The 17,360-nt window shown below is 56.3% G+C and overlaps 5 protein-coding genes across 5 annotated transcripts; 2 read left to right on the top strand and 3 right to left on the bottom strand.

The window, feature by feature from the left end:
* Positions 1–643: 643 nt before the first annotated feature.
* Positions 644–4,281, bottom strand: CDEST_07440 (uncharacterized protein). Its single transcript, XM_062923599.1, has 7 exons — positions 3,765–4,281; positions 3,541–3,675; positions 3,162–3,451; positions 3,030–3,100; positions 2,326–2,960; positions 2,077–2,247; positions 644–1,988 (listed from the first exon to the last, which is right to left on the bottom strand). The coding sequence occupies exons 1-7, from the start codon at positions 3,845–3,847 to the stop codon at positions 1,019–1,021; spliced, it is 2,355 nt and encodes a 784-aa protein (XP_062779650.1). The 5' UTR covers positions 3,848–4,281; the 3' UTR covers positions 644–1,018.
* A 1,566-nt stretch (positions 4,282–5,847) lies between these two features.
* Positions 5,848–6,754, bottom strand: CDEST_07439 (Putative phosphoglycolate phosphatase-like, domain 2, HAD superfamily; the record flags this gene model as incomplete). Its single annotated transcript, XM_062923598.1, has 1 exon — positions 5,848–6,754. The coding sequence occupies exon 1, from the start codon at positions 6,580–6,582 to the stop codon at positions 5,848–5,850; it is 735 nt and encodes a 244-aa protein (XP_062779649.1). The 5' UTR covers positions 6,583–6,754.
* A 622-nt stretch (positions 6,755–7,376) lies between these two features.
* Positions 7,377–9,394, bottom strand: CDEST_07438 (Putative aminotransferase class-III, pyridoxal phosphate-dependent transferase, major). Its single transcript, XM_062923597.1, has 7 exons — positions 9,147–9,394; positions 9,058–9,093; positions 8,292–8,986; positions 7,999–8,234; positions 7,853–7,944; positions 7,659–7,792; positions 7,377–7,598 (listed from the first exon to the last, which is right to left on the bottom strand). The coding sequence occupies exons 1-7, from the start codon at positions 9,284–9,286 to the stop codon at positions 7,552–7,554; spliced, it is 1,380 nt and encodes a 459-aa protein (XP_062779648.1). The 5' UTR covers positions 9,287–9,394; the 3' UTR covers positions 7,377–7,551.
* Positions 9,395–9,872: 478 nt separating this feature from the next.
* CDEST_07437 (Putative succinate semialdehyde dehydrogenase, aldehyde dehydrogenase, cysteine active) lies at positions 9,873–11,734 on the top strand. Its single transcript, XM_062923596.1, has 4 exons — positions 9,873–10,003; positions 10,073–10,160; positions 10,213–11,454; positions 11,517–11,734. Exons 1-4 carry the CDS (start codon positions 9,983–9,985, stop codon positions 11,639–11,641), a joined length of 1,476 nt encoding a protein of 491 aa, XP_062779647.1. The 5' UTR covers positions 9,873–9,982; the 3' UTR covers positions 11,642–11,734.
* A 1,605-nt stretch (positions 11,735–13,339) lies between these two features.
* CDEST_07436 (Putative major facilitator superfamily, MFS transporter superfamily) lies at positions 13,340–15,192 on the top strand (the record flags this gene model as incomplete). Its single annotated transcript, XM_062923595.1, has 5 exons — positions 13,340–13,513; positions 13,587–13,640; positions 13,721–13,772; positions 13,837–14,097; positions 14,213–15,192. 5 exons carry the CDS (start codon positions 13,340–13,342, stop codon positions 15,190–15,192), a joined length of 1,521 nt encoding a protein of 506 aa, XP_062779646.1.
* Positions 15,193–17,360: the final 2,168 nt, after the last annotated feature.

Genomic DNA, 17,360 nt, shown 5'->3' with positions numbered 1-17,360 from the left:
ATACGATCAGGGAAGGACTAACGCTCTAAAGATTCGTTCTCCTTCACCCACTCGGCGGCCAACAGTCAGCCAAGCATCCTTACGTTCCGTCCGGATGGTGCAGTAGGGGAGAAGTTCCCACACTAGGTAAGATACGAAGCCAAGGCGGTCTCTTCTTAAGGTTGCACAGGCACACGACGTGAAGAAAAAAGTACAAGTGTCATGCCCACCACAACTGAACACATCAGAGGACTTCCCACACAAGAGCGCCAAAAAATAACATCTCCGAACCCAGAATCGAACTAGGGACCTTTCGATTATCTTGGATTACCATTACAGTCGAACGTGATGAACCAACTACACCATTCGGAGCGGGGCACCTTTGACAGGTGCGAATGGGTGATCGTGCCCACTGACCTGCGCTGGCCAGTTCTTGTACTCTGTTGCCCCCGTTCGGCTGTAATTGTAATGGTAATACCATGATAATGGACCTGGGCTCGGAGAGCGTTCACCTTGTACCGATGCCATGTTCGCTGTGACTTCGACCGACCCCTCCCCCTGCTTTTTCCTCTTCGCTGCCCGCCATGATGCTTCAGATAGGTGGTCTTCTGCTCTCATATCCGAGTAGCGTTGCAACAGACCACCGAACACCCTTCGCACATTTGGATTAGCAGCAGTAGCTTGTTAGTCTGGTTGTTACCAAAAAGAGACTCCAGCTTCCCAGAAAAGGCGTTTGCCAATGTGTGCCCGTGATGTGTTCCATCCACGCTGTGCCAACGTACGTTGGCCAGAGGTGTCGGCTGAGTCAAGGCTGGCAGAGCTGCAGTAACTCGAACCATGTCCAGCCGCCGGCCTGGGCATTTCACAGCGTCGAGGACGTATACATACATTGCTTCACCTCTCAGGCAGATGGGCTAATGATCAACAAGGACACGAAACCATTCTCAGTTTGGCCAGGGTCCTTCCGACGGAACTTGCGGACCTCGTCCTCGCAATTTTTCTTTTTGAAGTCTTTATCATCTTCTTCACTCTCGAATCATCAGAGACCCATCCAGTTTCCGTTGACGCCCCCTGCCATGCCTTCAAAACCCGGCACGTACCCATTCTCGAACATGAACTGGTCGAGAGCCGGCGGCATTGGGGACAGGCTGCCATCAAGACCGAAAAACGGCATAGCCGGTGGCAGCGACGCCGTGCCCTGCCGCCCCGCCCCGGGGGCGACGTGCCCGCCGTGGCCGTGGTGTCCCCGCCACAGCCCCGCAGGGTGTGGCGGGATGGGTAGCGCCGCGTCGAGACCCCTCTCGCTCCTCGCATCCTGTGCCGGCGTGTCCGTCTTCCACAGCATCTCCCACTTCTTGAACCTGGCGTAGTCCGACTCCTTGGCGGACCCGGCCTCGTCGGCCGTGTCGAGCCTCGAGATGGCGCGCTCAAAGGCCTCGATCAGCGACATCTCGGACTTGGCCGACTCGCCGCCCGCCGACATCTCCCGGAGCATCGCCATGCCCTCCCGCAGCGCGTCGCGCAGGCGGTCCGTCTTCTTCTGCAGGCACTGCGTGATGATGACGAGCAGGGCGGCGCGGCAGGAGCTGAACTCAGTGTACGACGCCCGCGCGAGGCCGACGCTGTGGCGGAGCAGGCGGCACGTCTCGATCACGCACAGCGCCGCGTCGACGCAGTCCGCTACCAAGACCGAGCGGGGGTGCGTCTTGCTCGTCGAGCCGCTCGAACGCGGCGGCACGGCCGAGTCGGCGGGCGACCCGGACGAGCTCGCGGTGCTGCGCGCCGAGTCGCGGGGGAAGATGAAGGGCCGCCCGGCGAACATGCGGACGAGGCAGTATTCTAACCTCAAGTGCATGGTGGGCCGGAAGACGGCCGGACCGGTGGCAGGGTCTTTGCAGAAGGTCGGTTCCGGGAGGCTGTTCCACCAGTTGTGTAGTTGGGTCTTCATCTCCACGAGCTTGGCCATGCCCTCGGGTATCTCTTGCTTTTCGTACGTCTTGAACAATGATCTAAGGGGCGGGGCGAGAGGGAGTGTTAAGATGGATAGACATTGAGAGGGAGAGACTTGCTATGGGGATGCGCGGGGAGATGACTGACATTTGATGGGCGATCCGGCTCAAAGCGTTGTTGAGCCGAAGTGTTGCCAACATGTGAGCTGTGTTTGGCGGCGCAGGGCCGGGCCAGATGTCTGGTCGGTCTACCGGCAGCTCTGCATCGACATCGCTGGCGGCGATGGATATTGGCCGGCCGTGGAATATGCCAATGCGTCTATGAAAAGCAAGACGAGTCAGTACACATATTCACATTTCGAGGGAGGAGGAGGAGGAGGAGGAGGATCTCGCTCACTTCTCCGTCGTGTAGGCCGTCCACCACACACGATTTCTCGTCTCACGGATGACGGGATCGATACCGTCTCCGGGGTACTTCCGATGCATGCCGTTCTGGATCGCCAGTTTGACAGCGAGGTTTAAGTAGACATACGACAGCCCCGAAGCGTCAAGCGGCAGAGTATACAATCCTATCAGAAGACATGCCTGGACGCTTTCCAGGGACGATATTGTGATGACGTCGGGGACCAGTCGGCATGCCTGCTGGTAGAACATGATGCCAATCGTATCCTCCGAGAAGGGGCTCGTGTCAACGGCGGCCGCGTTTGGAGGCCCGCCTCTCTCGTCGCGAGAGTCCAGGTAGGCATACTGGGTCCCGATGGCGAAGATGATGAGGATCATGCACACGGTGCCAACATCCCGCCGCGTCAGGGATGTCGAGTTGTCGTACACCAGGTCTAGCTTGTCGTTAAGCCAATGGCGCTCGACGTAAAAGTAGCTGGTCTCGGCGTGGTTGAAGAAGGCGTGGACAAGGAAGTCGGCGACGTAACGCGGCGGCAGGGACGACAGTGAAGCTACCGTATTGGAGGACGACTGCAGCTCTTCCGGACGGTAGTACTCCTTGAACTGCGTCTTGGGGCCATCCGGGGCGTCCTGGACGATGGTCAACAAGGGGCTTCAAAGATGGAAGGGATATGAGGAATGGGTATCTAGTAGACATACGTTTACACACTGCTCGATCCACTGCTTTATTCGCATGGAGAAGTTCCAGTGGGAGAACTCGCCCGAGTAGTCTGGCAGGCAGGATTAACGAGGTTGTCTCTAACGCCGGGCTCTTTAGGGACACTGGCTTACGTGTGATGTTGTTCTCCAGAGGCTGGACCGTGATCTCATCTACCTTGAACGAGTCGGAGCTCTGTGATTGCACTTCCGCATCGGCGCCGACCTCGGGCTCCATGGAAACGTCCGCCTCAGCTCCGGCTCCGGGAACCCTGGGGCCGGCACGTCCTTTTTCAAAGGACTCGGTCAAGGTCTTCAAGGTCTCGGCATCCAGCGTGCTCTTGCCGGTGTAGTGCGCCAGCAGCCGCTCCATGTAAACCATCCTCTGCCTTAAATGAGAATCCTCGTGTTGCGAGGGGCGGGGTCTGTGATATCCGGCAAGGGGCCTGGTCAGCCATGTGTCGGCGGCGATCAATGGGAGGTCTATCTAGAACATATGGATTTAGGTAGCTACCTCGATGTGGTCTCGGACCCGGGCTCATCTCTGGTTGTGGGCGTGAGGAACTCGCACTGCCGGCGCAGGCGGGTGCACCGGCGGCAGGGGACTCCTCCGTCGCATTTCTCCTTGAGTCTCCGACACCCGTCGCAGCTTGGTCGCGTCAGCATAAGGCAGTTCCGTTTTCTGGTCAAGGAAGACGGAGAAGCGGAATGAGAGGGGGGGGAGGGGTTTCATCCTACGCTCGAACAGCTCGCTTCCTCTCCTTATCGGCGACGCGGCGCTGCTTGTGTCGTTGCAGACGCAGGCCGTCCTCGGGATCCATCTACGATTCGGAGGTCGTGATAGCCGATAACCACCAAAAAAAAACCCCCCAACAACAACCCCGTATGTAGGCTGTTGATAACGCGCGGCGGACAGCGCCGATCAACAAGGCCAGCCGAAGGCCCGGGCCGGTCGAGTGAAGGGCTCCTTTGTGAAGGCTGCCCTTTTGCCGACGGTGTTCAAGTGCAAGTCCGTGGATCAGAAAGGAAGGTCTAGTCTCTCTGTGTCTCACTCACACTCGGGGGGGTTTATCTTTCAGTCCCTTGCAGTTCCTTGGGTACAGGGCGGGCGAGCAAGGTATGCGGGTGGATAAAGTGAGGGAATCGGTTGAATGAGCGTGTAAGAGGGGCTAAGATAGGCTGAGATGAGAAGGGCCCCTCCCTAACGTGTATGCCAATGCCGCTTGTCCTTTTCCCGAGTGAGAGTGAAAGACAGAGTGAGAGTGAGAGCAAGAGAGGGGAAGCAAAGGCAGAAGTTCGGCGAAACCTGCGCCGCGGTCGGGACGATCGGACAAAGACTCCACCTTTTCACAAGACGCGGGGAAGCCGGGCTACATCCCGGTCGGGGCCGAGAACCTGCATGAGATACGCATCCTTGAACCCAGGATCTGGAGTTGTTGCTTGACTCGTCATTGCGGAGGAAATTTCGCACGTTTGTTCTGTGTTTTTTGATCGATGTACAGACAGGGGAACGAACAGTCAGTCATACATAGTCTACATTTCAGAACTTGGGCTTCGACTAGGCTTCCCACAGAGACATGAACGAGCCGGAAATGTTCGCACAATTCTCGATAGATCGGTGGCCTCAAGAAAGACCCCGTCACGTATCGTTACCTCCACATACTTGCTATGTATTGAAAACTTCTCGGCATACATGCCGTGGCGTAGCCGGTGAACACAGAAAAGTCCCGGCTTCTAGGGAACTGCTCCCACATGGGTCATGAAGTCGGAGCTGTAGCCCGTCTACTCCCGCTCCGTCTTGGCGCCGCTCTTTTCCAAGCCGCGGAAATACCTCTGCATTGTACCCGTCAAAGCACGCCGTTGCGCCCTGCAGTTGCACTAGCCCGTCCAACAATTGTTGTTGAACCATACAGTCCGCTTTATGCCAAAGCACAAGCCTCACGCCCCGTGCCGCCTACCATTAACTTTCCGCAGAATTTGAGACCGTCGTAAAGCACAAGCACTTTGTCAGCCATTGTGGATGGCGAGGGCAACGCTTATGTATCACGTGACCTCTCTCCCGGGTACACAAGCTCGGTCCCTCGCTTTATAGGTCATAGAAGAATCAGCCACGGCTCGTTCTTCATTTTCTAGACGTATCGTGCTCATCATAGATACGCAGTTGCGACACCTGCGATTCCAGCACCAATGGTGACCAAGTCGCTGAAAGTGGGAAGCCCGGGGTAGTGCGTTGATCGCCAAGGACCCACGAAGAGTTCCAGACGGACGTGATGGGTCTAGGAAGCGGCCATCAATCAGTCCGTCGGCTTCTTTGCAGCCATGTCCGTAGGCAGCCATGTCCGTAGGCAGCAGCCTTGATACTGCCCCGGGAACTAGACTTTCACCACACAACGGCAAGTTCTTAGGTGAGACAGACACGAGCAGTGACGATTTATAATCAGGAGGTTTTGTTGTGTACACTTGGATATTATCGAAAACAAACGGGATGTCTTGTAAACGCGACCGCCGATCGCACCATCAATTTGCGTCAAGTATCATTGAACATGAGATTAGAGAAAGAGAGGGGGTGGTGTTGATGTCCAAGATAACCTAAGCCGAGTCCCTCCAACCAACGCCCAAATAGAAGTTGCTCACGCTTCGGAAGTTGGGGCGGGAAATGCGGCGGGGGTCCGAAACCGGAGGCCCATCCGGACACGATTCAGCACGGGACCGGCACTTTGCCGGTCCCGACCACCTTGTGATAAGCAAATTGTAGACTCGCAGTGACATCCAGTATTGATTGATATAGGTGCGAGAACGAAGCCAAACCCCACCATCTCAATCACGCTCCCTGGCCCTCCGACGCGGCGATAATCTTCCGTGCCATCTCCGGCAGCTCGGTCGCCATCACATCCATCTCACCAAACAAGTCGGTGCATGGCTCCCCCTCGTACACAGAGCACCAGGCGCTCCTGAACCCGCACCCTTTGGCCGCCGACGCGTCCCACATGTGCGCTGCGGCAAACCAGGCCTCTTCGCCGTTGAAGCTCTCCAGCACGGGCTGATAGGCCCTGGGATCCGGCTTCCCGATCCCGTCCGCGTCGCAGCTCCGCAGGTTCTCCGCGGGCATCTCGATGCCGTTCCTCTCAAAGTAGCCACCCACACGCTTCGCGTCGCCCGCCGTGAACGCCCAAACTGTGAATCCCGCTCCTCGCAGGAGCGCGAAGCACTCCTTGATGCCGGGCCGGGCCTCGAGCTCGAGAAAGCGGTCCATGATGAAGGTGACGTCGTCGTCGGTCGCGAGCTCACGCGGTTCCGGGACGCCGGCCATGAAGAGCATGCGATAGAAGAGGCTGCGGAAGATGTCGTAGAAGCGCTTATACCGGCCCTGGATGCTAAGGTAGGTGTACTCGCGCTCGGCCGCCTCAACCCACGCGAAGCCCAGCAGCGCGGGCTTGACGTTGTACTCTGCAAGCCTGGGACCGAGACGGGTCTCGATGGCGCGATGGATGGCGTCGTAGGACATGCAGGTGCCTACGATATCGAAGACGACGTGCTTTCTTGGTGGTGAAGACATGGTGCTCACGCTGGCTTGTGCAAGGTGGATCGGCGGTGTGGTGACGGATATGGAATGATAAGGAGTGAGGCCTCTGGACTGATAGGAGTCTTGACCATGACCCCCTGGCTCAAAAGCATATATGTATTCCTGGGGGATTCAGGATTCTTTTCAGTTATCAAAACAATGTAACCTTGAGCACACGTAGAGATTACTTCATCACAGATACGCATCATCCCTATCTCGGCGCCTGGGCAGTGAAAGTGGGCGGGGTACCGGTGAATGCGACGACAGCATCCGGCTTCATCGGCGGCCCCAATGGACCGGTTGACTATCAGTCGATGGATGAGCAATTCCTGAAAAGCGTTCCTCAGATAGAATAACAGACAGTTCCCGGGTCTGCTTGATAAGCTGCCGGCCGGGAACTGTAACATGTGTCACTTCCGGCCGGTCATCAGCATGAGCGGCTTTGCTTTGATATCACAAGCACACGCTCAACCCGTCGTCAAGTAAAGGGAGCGGGGAAGAGTGATCCACTCGTCGGAATGGATGAACGGCAGTAAGCTTGAGAGCCTGGCGATTACTGCATGGAATATGCTAGTCGGGCATTAGCCGTCGGGATTTCTTAAATATGCCGAAGCCTCGAACATTAAGCTTACGATGAACGATGGGTGCAGCGATGAAGTTGGTTTTACTTTTCGAGATGAATGCGCAATCCCATGGTGTGCCATCCGATTTCCCAGCTGCACCTATTAGGTGGGCTTTTCGCGGCCCTTCATGTCACTACATGACGTGCAAGTCCATATGAGCAAAGAGGCATTTCAAAATATATCTTCTTAAATTCTTCTCACACCGTAGCTTTTTTCTATCATTATGGTATCTTTTGCGAAATGCCCTCTTAAATGACACTGGCCTGTCGTAGGAGTCAAAATCAATGCTATGCTATCCGTCTTTTCCGTTTCCAATCCGTGCCGTGACCCGATAATACTTTTACAAAGAGGAAAAGGTCTTCTCAAACGCCGAAATGAGGATGGGAACTGCGAGTCTTGTCAGGAACCTGATTTCAGGCTGTAGCGGGCGATGTGATGTGGGCTTACTGTGAGACTCCTCAAAGATGAGCATGGGCCTGAGTCTAATGGTCTCCTTGCCGCAGGCACCGATGTTGACGCCGAGACGCTTCATCGAGCTCGTGACAGCTGCAGCACTCTGGGTGTCGAAAGCAATGTAGGTTCTATTACGAGTGTCAGCGAGACACGCTCTGGTCCTGGGCGTCGTATGTGGCTTCACTTACCCCTGGCCCTTGCCGCGCAAGTTCTGGACGTGCTCGGGGTACTTCTGAGCAAGCTTCTCCATCTCGGAGTAAAGGACATCTCCAACGCGAGCCTGCGGCGAGTTAGCTACGAGAAACCGAGTTCAGAGGCAGCGTTGTGACTGTACAGTTTGCTCGACGAGGTTCTTGTTGCGGATCTCGTCAATCACGGCCTTGCAGACGATGACGCGAGCGGCATCGCCAATCCAGGTGTTGAACTGACGGTAGGCCTTGTCGGGGACCAACATGGGGTCGCCGAAGAAGTAGCCGGCGGTCTGGGCCTTCTTGGAGAAGGTGACGATGTCGGGAGGCGAGGTAAGGTTCCAGTGAGCGTGTCCCCAGAACTTTCCAGTGGCACCGAAGCCTGCGACTAGTGTCAGCACGTTCTGAATGGCAGGTCAACGTCAGAGGGGGAACTCACCAGTCTGGACCTCGTCAACGATCATGACAACGTTGTGCTTCTTGGTGATGTCACGGAGACCCTGGAAGAAGGCCGGGGAAGCATGGTTGTCACCACCCTCGGACTGAATGGGCTCAACGATGACAGCGGCAACCGGGCAGTGCCAGTTCTGGATCAGCTTCTCAACCTCCTCCAAGCACCGCTTCTCCTCAGCATCGTTCTCGGCGACGTGCTTCTCGAGAGGGTACTTCAAGGCGGGGAAGGAAGCCTGAGGCCAGTTGAAGGAGGGGATGTCGAGCTTGTGGACGGCCTTGGACCGGGTGGTGGACAGACTGCCGAAGCCACGGCCGTGGAAGGAGTTCTTGAAGCTGAGGATGGCGAGCTCGGGGGATCCAGGGGCGGCATTGTGAAGACAGGACTGGATCTCCTCGTTGGACCACTCGGCCTCGCCACGCTCGCGGCGGCGGTAGAGCATGAAAGCGGCCTTGTAGGCCAGCTCGTTGGCCTCGGAGCCGGACTGGGCGGTGAAGATGTGGTTGTGGCCCTCGGGGGCGGCCTTCATCAGACCCTCCTGAAGGAGGTCGTGCCAGAATGCAGAGGGGAAGTTGCCGATGGCAGGTCTGTTGACAAGGGCGGAGATCATCTCGGGCGACTTGGCGGCCTCGATGAGAGTGGGGTTGTTGTAGCCGACGGGGATGGAGGCGATCTGAGAGTAGCTATCCGGGGCAGATTAGCGAGCTGCGGATCGACAGGCTGCCGAGGACGATCGGCGGACCCGGGAACTTACACATCGAGGTATCTGTTGCCGTCAACGTCGACGATGCTGGGATCTCATTGTCAGCGTTCGTTCACCAGGTGGCCGTGGTTGCCGCGTACTAGTTTCCGGAGCTCTTGTCGTAGTCGACAACGAAGTAAACGGCACGGGCGTCGAAGAAGGTGTCAAGCTTCTTGGCGCAGGCCTTGGACATGGGCCCAGGCACCTCCGTGGTGACCGAGTGCTCAATGACAGCGGGCATCTTTGGGTGTGTATGTGCTGATGGGCCTTGAGAAAAACGGGGTTGTGGCGATCTTCTCGAAGTGAAGCTGAGAGAAAGAACTTGGAAGGCTGGGTGTTGTAGGATTCGCTGATTTGGGCACAGAATAAGGTTGTTGACCAGCGTTGGGAGTCGAGTATTTATCGACCGAAAACCTGTCCGTGAGCCTCCGTTCGCCCCCCCTCATGACTGAGGACCGGGGACGAGCCGGCCGGCTCGGGGACCGGCCCCATCCGGGCCCAGACCAAGATGAACCGCCCCACCGAATCTCCATCGCACCTAGCATGATCCATCCTCACAATCCGGTTGCGGCTTATTGCTGTCACAAAGCGCATTAAGGCGTGTTACAGGAGGCGTTTTTTCCCATGTTTTGTGGAATTGGTCCGTTCTTTTACCAAACGCAGCATGTTGATATGTGTCAATCCCCCCCCCCCCCCCCCCTCCGCCACGTGGCCCGCTCCGGCTCCGGGCCGGTCCCACTGAACATGAGCGCCATTTCCACACCGGTATCGACAGGCACGGCGATGCCGCATCAGGGGAATCGCCGATTCGACGCCATAGTGAGATGCTCATATAAACAGCAGATCGCATGAGGGCTTTTGTCTTGCCGGGGCAATTTCAAGACATCAGACTATTCTTCTGCAAGGACCACATTGAGGTGCATTGTTTTTACCCACGATGGCATCAAGCACACACCAGGTAGGCCATGTCGGCGAAGCATCTCACTCAGGACTTGAGTGTATCGAATCGATACTAACTTCACCATAGTTGAAAGATGCTTCGCTTCTGAAGACATCATGCTACGTGAACGGCAAATGGGTCGGCGCAGAGTCTGGCAAAGTGTTTTCTGTTGAAAGTAGGTACTGGTCGGTCGTCTTTGAACGAGCCGGGACTAATCTATGATCTAGATCCCTCGACTCTTGCCGAGGTTGCCAAATGCCCCGAGTTCGACGAAAAAGACACCGAGGCGTCCATCTTGACCGCCCACGATGCCTTCAAATCCTATCGCAAGACACCGGCAAGGGCCAGGGCCCGGTTGCTGAGGAAATGGTACGACCTGATGATGGAGAACGCCGAGGACTTGGCCACGATCATCACTCTTGAGAACGGCAAGCCCATGGCCGACGCGAGGACCGAAGTCGCTTACGCCGCGTCCTTCTTCGAGTGGTTTTCCGAAGAGGCCCCGAGAATCTACGGCGACACCATCCAGGCGAGCAACCCCAGCTGTCGTCTCGTGACGCTCAAGGAGCCCATTGGCGTCTGCGGTCTCATCGCCCCGTGGAACTTCCCTGCAGCCATGATCACCCGCAAAGTCGGTCCGGCGTTGGCTGCAGGCTGCACTGTAGTCGTAAAGGCACCTGCCGAAGCGCCCCTGACGGCGTTGGCCCTGGCAGAGCTCGCGCACAGGGCGGGAATCCCCGCTGGCGTCGTCAACATCATCACCGCCCTGGACAACACAGTGTCCGTGGGAAAGGTCCTGACCACGCACCCAATCATCAAGAAGGTGTCCTTCACAGGATCGACCGGCGTTGGAAAGATCTTGATGAACCAGTGCTCCTCGACGTTGAAGAAGCTCTCGTTCGAACTCGGCGGCAACGCCCCTTTCATCGTCTTCGAGGATGCGGACCTCGATGCAGCTCTCAAAGGCCTGATCGCATCAAAGTTCAGGATCTCTGGCCAGACGTGCGTGTGCGCCAACCGTATCCTGGTACACAGCAAGGTCTACGAGAAGTTCTCGCAGATGGTGGTGGACGCCATCAAGGGCTTCGTGGTTGGCGACGGGTTCGGAGAGGCGACAACCCATGGCCCCCTGATTCACGGCCGCGCGGTTTCCAAGGTGGACGAGCACGTCAAGGATGCCGTATCCAAGGGCGCTCGCGTGCTTCTGGGTGGTAAGCCCCGGACCGATCTGGGCCCCAACTTCTTCGACCTCACTGTGTTGGCCGGCATGAAGCCCGGCATGAAGATTTGCTTCGAGGAGACGTTTGGCCCCGTGGCGGCGTTTTTCGCCTTTGACACAGAAGAGGAGGCGGTCGAGCTCGCAAATGACGCCGATGTTGGTCTCGCGGGATACTTTTTCAGCAAGGATGTTTCCCGATGCTGGCGTGTGGCAGAGGCCTTGGAGGTTGGCATGGTCGGTGTCAATATTGGTAAGCAGCCGCTCGAGTGATCCCCCCCGAAATGGTCCTTGCTAATTCAACCCCTACAATAGGAGCCATCAGCGACCCAGCTGCACCTTTTGGCGGTGTGAAGCAGAGTGGGTTTGGTAGAGAGGGCAGCAAGTATGGCATTGACGAGTTCTTGGTGACGAAGATGGTTATGACCGGCATCGAATGATGGAAAGAGATAAAATGCTATAGACTTTGATACCAGTAGAGCGAACGTTTTTTTTAGATACATGTATAATGCTGACAGAACGATTTGCAACCTTTATGAAGTGGATGGTCCGCTCGGTACAAGTAACAGAAAATAACGTAGGCCGTGTGTCAAGAACCAAAACCGGTTCAAGGTAGCTGACGGAAGAGACAACACACACTGCTGTCAAATTGCCTCGGGCCCAAATTGTTAGTCAGATATCCTTTTGTTTGGAACATGAGGACCCGAGATCGAACAGAGGTGCCGAGACTTCGGTTAAAAGACACCGAGCGCGGTGAGAGTAGTTCGCAATCGACGACTAGTGACTGACCAAGTAACGTATTCGTGTGCTTGGGATACCTTGTCAGCCTAGGTGATAAAGTTTGGACAGAGTGATGATATGCTTACTACGAAATCACCTATCAGCGAGGAGGCACTTGTCACCCAGTACAACATAGAGTATCCGCACCGGCGGACCCTGCAGGAGGGATGGAAGAATAAGCGCAGGGACGGTGGATCCTCTTGCTCGTTACATGTTGGCTGCAGGGAGGACTACCAGAGCCTCATAGCTTGGCTAGGTACGGTGAATTATGTTATATATCTTCCCGGGGTCCTTCGGCAAGTACAGCTCCCAACGCCAAACTTTATCCAGTACAGAGTATATAGAATAATGTAGCCCCAGAGAAACGAAAGAGTCAAGTGGTGTCTATAACGGCAGGACAGAAAGTCGGAAATCAGTTGAGTTGACAAGTCGAATGACGTCGAAAATCAGACATGAGGGAGAACAACTTCCGCAAGACGCGCAGCGAAAAATCAAACCTAAGTGTTTCAGTTCACCATGAATCTATCAAGATATCATTCCAAAAAAAAACAAAAAAAACAGCTGAGGTAGATTGTAGTCCCCCATCATTTCCCATTGTCTGCAGCAATGAAGCCTTGGCTGCCGTCACGATAACACAGATAGAAAATTGTTCCAGCGGGTGTGCAGGTACCGCAGCCGGATGATAACGTGGCACCAGTCCGGGTGCCCAAGATCAAGATCCTGCCACTAACAATATCTGCAGCAGAATGGTAACGGCAAGAAGTCGTGCTGCCGGCTTGCGGATAGGAATCTTGGGCCGCCCGACCATGAACGAACCGGGCCGGTCATGCAGGCCAGCCGGTCGGAGATCCGGCCCCGCTTTTCTCTGGCTATCGATGTCCGGGGGAGGGGGAGTTGGAATCTCGACCAAAAGTACTGCCCGGACAGTTTAACGCATCGCCATCTGTTATCAGGCAGACAAAACCCCGCCCGAGCATTTGCCGTGGTGCGCGCACGCACGGTATCTTGGTCGCGAAAACGCGGGGGTGGGATTGGCGGGCCTCGAAATATCTCGTCGTTGCACTGGAGATAACGAATCGCTCCGGCAATCCTGGCTGCGTCTCTCACTCACCCATTTAGGGAATTCTTCGCAGATATGCCGATAAACGCGACGGGCACAGTTGAGCCAACTCAGTCTCGCTTCTTGGGATGCCGATTCAACACCGCAAGGTTGAGAAGAATCGTTAGCAACAGCAAACATAGATAAGACTGCTTATTGCATTATAAGATGACCGTCCCGTCCCCGATGGGTTCCGAATGCGAGCTCTGTGACAATCACACCTGTAATCACACTTCCTTAGACTAATCCGCTGTTCACCATGGCCGACATCAAGGCAGAAAAACTCCAGCCTGAGTCTACAGACATGGCGGAGGTGTACGCAGAGAAAGTCGTCTTGTCTGAACACAACTTGGAGCTGGAACGCGCGTTGCAGAACTATGTGCCAGACTCCGCCGAAGAGAAGGCGCTGGTCCGGAAACTTGATCTGTACATGGTAAGACGTTGATTGATGCTGCTGCTTGAATGAGGCGAGTCAGAACCAGAGGCAATAATAACACAACAGACAGGGCCCGACTTTATGGTTCATGTACATCTTGGCGTATATCGACAGACAGAACATTGTAAGTTGATTGCGCCACCTCCTAACCCACCCCCTCCAGGGAATAGATCATGGAAGTCTAACTGAACCGACTCTCTGCAGGGAAACGCCAAGGTCGCCGGCATGGAAGCGGACCTGCAGCTCGACGACTCCCGTGAGCACGGCGAAACACCCACCACCCAAAAGCTAAGACTGAGATCTGACTAACCTGTCGGCAGAGTACGCGATGCTATTGTCCATCTTCTTCATAGGCTACCTTGTCTGCGAAGTCCCTTCCAACATGCTGCTCACGCGGTCACGGCCGTCGTACTACCTGCCCGGCATCATGATCGTCTGGGGCACCGTCTGTGCCATCATGTCGGTCGTCAAGAACTACGAGGGGATGCTCGCCCTCCGGTTCTTCCTCGGGTGCATCGAGGCAGGCTTCTTCCCGGGCGTCCTCTATGTCATGACTTGCTGGTACAAGAAGGCAGAGATTGGTCAGTACCCTCAACCTGCAGCTGGCTGGCTCATGGGTGCCAACCCCTCACCAGTCTGTCTGTCTGCGTCGGCCCCCCCGTACCCGTACTAAGTGAAATTGCGTCCCCCCCTCAGGCAAGCGATTTTCCATCTTTTACACCGCTTCCGTGTGCTCTGGCGCAGTCAGCGGGCTGCTCGCCGGCGCAATCACCGGTAATATGGAAGGTGTCCGGGGCATTCGCGGTTGGCGTTGGCTGTATCTCATCGAAGGCGTCTGCACGGTGGGATTCGCCATCATCTTCAAGTTCGTCCTGCTCGACTTCCCAGAGACGACGAAGCGTCTCTCATTGGAGGAGCGGCAACTGGCCGTGGTCCGGATGATCCACGACCGGCAGACGACGGCGGCCAGGCACGGCCAGCGTCTCACCCACTGGCAGTCCCTCAAGGCGGCCCTGGCCGACCCGCGGACGTACGTCTTTGTGGTGCTGTTCACGATGGACTTGGGATCCTGTACGATCTCCTATTTCATCCCCACAATCGTCAAGCAGATGGGGTACACGTCGGTCACGGCTCAGTACATGACGATTCCCATCTGGATGGTCGGCGCCGTCTTCCTGGTCGTGCTGTCCTACACGGCCGACCGGACCAAGGACCGCCGGTGGCACATCACGGGATGCATGTGCCTCAGCTTCGTCTGCACGGTTGTCTGCGTGACCGTCTCGGACCCCAGGGTCGTGTACGCCATGCTGTGCTTCTACATTGCGGGCCTCTACACGGCGCTCCCGCTGATGCTCAACTGGGCATCGGAGGTCATCTCCCTACCTGCGGAAAAGCGCGCAGTCGTCGTCGCCCTGGTCAACTCGGTTGGGAATCTCTCGGCGGTCTACGGGAGCAGGCTCTGGCCCTCGTCGGACGGGCCCCGGTTCGTCAAGGGCTTCGCGACGACGGGCGCCTTCACCGGCTTCGGCACCCTGCTGGCCGCGCTGATTCCGCTCATATTCTCGTACTTACCCGCGGAAGGCAACACCAGGGCCGAGCGCGACATTTTGGCGCGCGAACGAGAGCTTGTCGAGAATGCTCGAAGCAGCCCCCGACCACCCCCTGGTGAAGTCTAAAAGAAAGCCGTACGATGTTGGAGATGGCAAAGTGGAAAACCGGTCCTGGAGGCCGCCCCATCGGCGCTGGCCAGGCGCCGAGGCTCGAGAGTGGTTCCAGCGAGTAACCATGTCAATGTAAAATAGATGAGCCACGACCTTGAGTGGCCCGCCTTCTGACAGAGTGGCGTTATTGTGGGAATACAACCCTCTTGCAGGAAGAATAAATGCCGATCACAGTGACAAAAGGCGGACTTTGATCACTGGAGCGATTATTTGGTTTTCTATCCGCCCCCTCCGCCCCCCCCCCCCTTGAGGGTTGAAGGCTGAAGGCTGAAGGCTGGAGGGGACATGCTGACTGCGTGCCGCCGTTGCCGATATTCCGTTCCTTTGTCCTCGGCAGAACGTCCGAGGTCCAATTTTGATGCGCCAGGGGGGGAAACACTCCGTAGATATTCCCGACGTGTTCCCACAAGAGTTTCCATCCGACCGGAATGGGTGATCCTTTGAGGAATTGACGAGAGCCACCTGGGCACCACATTTCATTACCGTTCTTTCATGTGCTGTAGTGTACTCTGTAGCTTTCGATATTCTGCCCCAGCATGTGGCTCTTTGGATGGGGCCCGCCACTGACCACCTCGAGGGCTGGGCTTGAGGCTCAATCTATTCCTTGGCATGCACATCCTGGTCTTGGGAGTTTGCGCCATACGACCGGGAGGCTTGCCCCCCCTGGATGGGAAGGTGAAATATCAGCACAGAGAGGGAATTAGCCGCCTAGCCCGTTCGAGTCATCCGCAGCACACGCCATCATGACTCGGAAACACTAAGGGGAACGCGTTCCGCGGATGAGCAATCTGAGTCAACACGTGTACCGCCCTCGCAATTGACTTTCTTCCGCAGACGACACCCTTGAATCTCTATCTAAATAGAGATGCTTCGAGCATGGTACTGAGCAGAAAAAAAAAAAGACGAACATCAAATGAGGAGGGAGCTTGGGCCTTCCGACACGACATAACAATGGGGCTGATGTGACGGTTTATGCTTAACAGATCTTATCCTTCTCAGGACAACAACACACGTTGTGACGTTCCCACGGAAAACGACCGAGGCTAGAAGCCCACGAAGCCGACTTGGTGTTCTTGGAGCCGCCCCGGTTGTTGGGTCTTGGCGGCGCCGGGTGCCCAGTTGACAGCTGCTAGTGGCAGCAGCAAGTGCGTAACGCGCGAAATGCGAAGGGAACATGCCCTCGCGGGAAATTTAAACCGTTTCATCGGAATAGCTGACGGGGGGAAGGGGAGGGGGGTTGCCTAGGGCTCACCACGTCGGGTCTCTTTGACTCTCTTCCCATGTCCCTAACTGGCGGAAATTTACACCACGCTACGGAGAACTATTTGCATACGGACCCTTGATTGCAAAATGATTGCAGACGGAGCTTATTCTACGTAGAGACAATATTCCAGGCCATGACTGCCGTTCCATGCATGGCCTGCCACCCTCGCTGTCCGCCGGCCTCGTGACGGCCTTCTGCAGCGGAGGAGGGCTCCAACAATGGCAGTCTCTAGCCTCCTCCCCCCTCCTAGTAGACACGCGCGGCCCTACCAGCGGAGACAGGCAGGCTATTCCTCCTTCCTATTGATGGGAACTGCCGGGCCACGGAATATGAGCTTGTTGTTACCGCTCGATTCGGGTGTGACGCCGACGCTATCACTGTAACCCCGGGACCAACGGGGATAGTGTCGTGGATGGTAGATGAAGGGGTCACAGAGCGCGTCTGATACCCATGCAGCAGTGGAGACACTCCACCACTCCATCCCTCCACGTAGTCGGATCCGGTACGCACGCCATGGTCTGTGGGCAGCTAAAGTATGGGTGGATTGAGCAATGTCGTCGGCCGATTACACATTTTTTGTCTCATGGGAGGGCTGGCTGGGAGGCATGTCGTGAGTTGTGAGATGAAGTTGTCGTCTGCCCTGTTGGTGGAGATTCGGCATGGCCCATAGTGGCTAGGGTTACGGGGGGCGGGCAGAAAGGGGCGTGGAGGAGGAGCCTAGAAGGAAGGATGAGAAGGAGATGGAGAAGGAGAAGGAGACGGAGAAGGGAAAAGGAAGACGACAAGGAGGATGATGTGGGACGAAGGTTAGTCCGGCAAACATATATCATCAACTGTCAGCCACATTGCTTGACTTGTA

The sequence above is a fragment of the Colletotrichum destructivum genome, chromosome 4 (genome assembly GCF_034447905.1).
Source record: "Colletotrichum destructivum chromosome 4, complete sequence".
Classification (NCBI taxonomy): domain Eukaryota; kingdom Fungi; phylum Ascomycota; class Sordariomycetes; order Glomerellales; family Glomerellaceae; genus Colletotrichum; species Colletotrichum destructivum.
The sequence above is the reverse complement of the archived record's forward strand: the minus strand, read 5'-3'. Positions and strand labels throughout refer to the sequence as shown.